Source organism: Coffea eugenioides, unplaced genomic scaffold, assembly GCF_003713205.1.
Source record: "Coffea eugenioides isolate CCC68of unplaced genomic scaffold, Ceug_1.0 ScVebR1_1408;HRSCAF=2253, whole genome shotgun sequence".
In the NCBI taxonomy this organism is placed as follows: domain Eukaryota; kingdom Viridiplantae; phylum Streptophyta; class Magnoliopsida; order Gentianales; family Rubiaceae; genus Coffea; species Coffea eugenioides.
Genome location: NW_020861808.1, coordinates 1 through 5190, shown reverse-complemented (window position 1 = coordinate 5190; position 5190 = coordinate 1). Strand labels below are relative to the sequence as shown.

The window sequence follows — 5190 nt, the reverse complement described above, 5'->3', positions numbered from 1 at the left end:
AGGACCTTGAACAATATGAGGAAAAACCAAAACCGAACCTGGAAGAAACAGAAAAGGTTAACATTGGCACTGAGGATGAAGTTAAGGAGGTGCAATTTAGTATTCATTTGAGTGAAAGACAGAAAAATGAGATGCTTGAATTCTTGACCATGTTCCAGGATGTATTTGCGTGGTCCTATGATGATATGACTGGCATTTCAACTGACGTGGTAGTGCATAGGTTACCCACAGACCCTTCTTTTCCACCCGTAAAGCAAAAACCCAGAAAATTCAAACCAGATATGAGCCTCAAAATAAAAGAGCAAATTGAAAAACAACTCAAAACCAACATTATCATTGTTTCCCATTACCCAATTTGGCTTTCGAATCCAGTCCCTGTTCCAAAAAAGAATGGAGAGGTGCGAGTTTGCGTTGATTATAGAGACCTTAATAAAGCCAGTCCTAAAGATGATTTCCCTCTACCAAACATTCACATTCTCTTAGACAATACTGCCGGACATGAGATTGAATCCTTTTGTGATTGTTTTGCTGGCTACCACCAAATTTTGATGGCAGAAGAGGATAGGGAGAAAACTGCTTTCATTACCCCTTGGGGTACCTTTTGCTACCGAGTCATGCCTTTCGGTTTAAAGAATGCTGGAGCAACGTATCAGAGGACCATGACAACCCTATTTCATGATATGATCCACCGGGAGATGGAGGTCTACGTGGATGACATCATAATCAAGTCTAAGAGGGCAGAGGACCATTTGGTTGATTTGAAGAAGTTATTCGAAAGATTGCGGAAGTACAATTTGAAGTTAAATCCTGCGAAATGCGCCTTTGGAGCACCTGCGGGTAAGCTGTTGGGATTCATTGTTAGCAAGAAGGGCATAGAAATAGATCCAGCGAAAATCAAAGCAATTCGAGATATGCCAGTGCCGAAAACTCAGAAGGACGTGAAAAGCTTCTTAGGGAAGATCAATTTCATCGGGAGGTTCATCGGCCAATTAACTGCCACATGCGAGCCATTGTTCAAATTATTAAGAAAGAATGTACCGTTGTATTGGAATGAGGAGTGCCAGCAGGCTTTCGACAAGATTAAAGATTATTTGTTGCATCCACCAGTCTTAGTGCCGCCCAAACCAGGCCGACCTTTGATTATGTATTTATCTGTACTCGATGGAGCAGTAGGGTGTGTTCTAGGTCAGCACGATGACTTTGGAAGGAAAGAACAAGCCATTTACTATCTAAGCAAGAAGTTCACGCAGTATGAGGCTAATTATTCATTCATTGAGAAAAGCTGTTGTGCATTGGCCTGGGCATCCCAAAAATTGAGACACTACCTGTTGAGCCATACCATTTATCTTATTTCCCGATCTGATCCTTTGAAGTATCTTTTGGAGAAACCGATGTTAACCGGACGCCTGGCCAAATGGCAGATAATTCTCTCAGAGTTTGATATTGTTTTCACTTCACAAAAGGCGGTCAAGGGGCAAGCTATAGCGGATCATTTGGCGGAAAATCCAAGGGATGATGATTATCAGCCACTTCATACGTATTTCCCTGATGAGAAAGTTTTATTCGTAGGCGCTACAGATGATATAAGTGAACAAAGCCCTGAATGGAGGCTTTTCTTCGATGGAGCTTCGAATTCCCTCGGAGTTGGAATTGGAGCTGTTCTGGTTTCACCCGAAGGGAAACATTACCCTGCCGCTGCCAAATTGCAATTTGCCTGCACAAACAACATGGCTGAATATGAAGCTTGCATTTTTTGTCTCAAAATGGCTTTGGAAATGGAAATCAAAGAGTTGATAGCTTTCAGCGATTCAGATTTGCTTGTGCATCAAACCTTGAAACAGTGGATAACCAAAGATTCAAAAATTCTGCCCTACCATTGCAGTCTGCTTACTCTGGCCAAGCAATTTCGAAATTTGGAGTTCAGACATCTTCCACGTGCCCGGAACGCATTTGCCGATGCTTTGGCCACTTTAGCTTCTATGACCCGATATCCTGATGAATTGAGGATCGAGCCAATTCCGATTCAACTTCAAGACAAACCTGCCCACTGTTGGGTTGTAGACAAGTCCTCCGATAATGTTCCGTGGTATACTGATCTCAAGGAGTTTCTCAAAACAGGGTCTTACCCTCTACATGCTGGTACAAAAGACAAGAATTTTCTGCGTAGAATGGCTTCAGAATTTTTCTTAAATGGAGAAGTGTTGTACAAAAGAACTTTGGATTTGAACCTTTTAAGGTGCATTGATGAAGATGAAGCTCAATATATGATGAAGGAAGTGCATAGTGGCGTTTGTGGACCTCACATGAATGGCCATTTGCTAGCGAAGAAAATCATGAGAACCGGATACTTCTGGCTTACTATGGAGCATGATTGTATAGATTTTGTCCGGAGATGTATAAAATGCCAAATGCACGGTGACATTATACGCGTTCCACCCACTGAACTGCATAGCATGACCGCCCCATGGCCCTGTTCAATGTGGGGTATGGACGTGATTGGTACAATCGATCCTCCCGCTTCAAATGGACATCGATTTATATTGGTGGCGATCGAGTACTTTACCAAATGGGTTGAAGCAGAGTCATTCAAACATGTCACGAAGAAGGTAGTGGCCAATTTCCTGAGAGATCACATCATCTGTCGCTTTGGAGTACCCGAAACGCTTATCACGGACAATGCCAAGAATCTGAACAATGACATGGTAGATGGACTATGTGAGCAGTTCAAAATCAAACACCGCAATTCTGCCATTTATAGGCCTCAGATGAATGGAGCTGTAGAAGCCGCAAATAAGAATCTGAAGAAAATTATCCGCAAAATGACAGAAAAGCATCGCGATTGGCATGAAAAGTTGCCTTATGCATTGATGGCGTACCGGACTTCTATTCGGACATCGACTGGGGCAACGCCATATTCACTTATGTATGGGATGGAAGCTGTATTACCAGCTGAGGTTGAAATTCCGTCGCTACGAATCCTTATGGAAGCTAAATTGGAGGAGGCCGATTGGATCAAGCAGCGCCATGAGCAATTGACTTTGATAGATGAGAAGCGATTCAATGCTATCTGTCATGGGCAATGCTATCAAAAACGTGTGGCCCGAGCTTACAACAAAAAAGTCCATCGGCGGGCATTTGAAGAAGGTGATAAGGTACTGAAGCGAATTTTGTCAATGCAAGATGAAGCTAAAGGCAAGTTCGCTCCAAATTGGCAAGGGCCGTTCATTATCCAAAAGGTATTACCTGGCGGAGCTCTTATTTTGGCGGAAATGGATGGACGGGTTTTCCCTCAACCCATCAACTCAGATATGTGCAAAAAGTTTTTCATTTGATCATGCAAATTTTCTTTAGAAATTCATGCAAATGGCGAAATGCAAGTCAGGCCATCTTCTTTTACACTAAAAAACATTTTATCTCTACTTGTCCCCTTTGAGCCATCAGAATTGACAAATCTCGTTTGATAACCCTTGAGAATTGCAAACCCCACACTGGGGCAAATTTGTTTCGAAAAAAAAAAAACCTACACTGGGGCAAATTTAGTTTTCAAAGAAAAATGCAAAAAGTGAGGAAAATACAATGAAAAATGCAAAGAGAGAAAATCTGATCAAACTGGGGCAAATTTTCCTCAGTTTCGGAGTTGTTCTCAAAAGGGTGCAATCTCAAGTTATTTCACCCCTCGTATCAAATCTGCTTTCAAGCCTCAACCTTTCTTGAAAAACACCCCACCTGACCTCATTACAAAAGCCCAAAGTCCTGGTTTTCGTCACTTGCTGCATTTCTATAAGAAAATTTGTTAATCAACTGGCAGGTGATGTCCGTAATGTCTTCGCCTAATTTTACAAGGGAAGTACATTTTACTGATGCCAGAAATCTTTAATTCATGTTTCTGAGTCGATCATGGTCGAGATATTTCATTCTTCTTTAGGTGAAAACCCGAAGGGGCACCTCGAAAGAAAAAGAAAAAGAAAAAGAAAAGAAAAAAAAGGAAAAAGGAAAAGAAAAAAGAAAGAAAAGAAAAAGGAAAAGAGAAAAGAAAAACAACAAAAGGGGTGGGGGCAACCTTGGTGAAAACCCGAAAGGGCGCCAAGGTAGGTTTTCTCAACAGACAAGCTCAAGAAGGAACAGCCGGTGACCTGGTTCATTTGGGGTTTTCCTCATATTTGTGATACTTCTGCCAATATCGGATTCCGAAGAGAAAATATCCAAAGTTTTGAATATGATATTCGTTGGTTAAATTTGTATTTGTTCTTTACAAATATTCTTTTGCAAAATGTATCTTTATAAACCTCTTGGTTATTCTCAAATTATTTGTGTATGAATGCTTATGATTGTCTACATTCTTTTGCATGCTCATCTTTGCCTAACATAGGAAATCATCTTGCATATACATTGATTTTTATATGACTAATTTTCATGCATCATTCTTTCACCATTAAATTCAAATGAATGATAAACCCTGAGGTTTGTGCAAAGATAGGGGATTCAATCATCAGTTACAGGGAGTAACATACAACAAAACCACCTGGATTGGGTGACGCGGTAAATCTGCATTTTATCAGTCTCAGAAATTGAAAGGTTTAAGGCAGACGCCGCCGAGCCGAAATAAAAGCATCATAAGACTCATGTTTACACGACTCTCAAGGCAAACCGGATCAAATAATGGTGGCAAGCCCATTATTTCTTCTTTTCTTGCAGGAATGTTGCATTTACAAACAAAAGCAGCCACTCTCTTTTTGGTACCTAAACCGATGTCAGACAAAGCTTCCCAGTAAACAAGGATCGATGTTATTTGCAAGACTCGATCATAAGAAACAACATCAGCTATCGTTTCAGTCACAGAAATCCAAATTTCCCTCTTGGTACAAAAGTTGAACTATTCTCAGGTAAAAAAAAAAAAAAAAAACTTATTCATTGTTTAAACTTCCCCAGTGAAGTTTCGTTTTAAATTCCTGTTCGGGTCAGTCCCGTTTTAAATTCCTGTTCGGGCCAGTCCCGTTTTAAATTCCTATTCGGGTCAGTCCCGTTTTAAATCCTTATTCGGGTCAGTCCCGTTTTAAATTCCTGTTCGGGCCAGTCCCGTTTTAAATCCTTATTCGGGTCAGTCCCGTTTAGTCCCGTTTTAAATTCCTGTTCGGGCCAGTCCCGTTTTAAATCATTATTCGGGCCAGTCCCGTTTTAAATTCCTGTTCG

General features: G+C 40.9%; 1 protein-coding gene across 1 annotated transcript; it reads left to right on the top strand.

Annotated features, from left to right (window-relative positions):
* Positions 1 to 1763: 1763 nt before the first annotated feature.
* On the top strand, positions 1764 to 2139 carry LOC113755304 (uncharacterized protein Mb2253c-like; the record flags this gene model as incomplete). The annotated part of the gene is made up of 1 exon (XM_027299343.1): positions 1764 to 2139. A coding segment is annotated over exon 1 (376 nt), but the record flags the coding sequence as incomplete, so codon positions are not given.
* Between the last annotated feature and the right edge of the window lie 3051 nt (positions 2140 to 5190).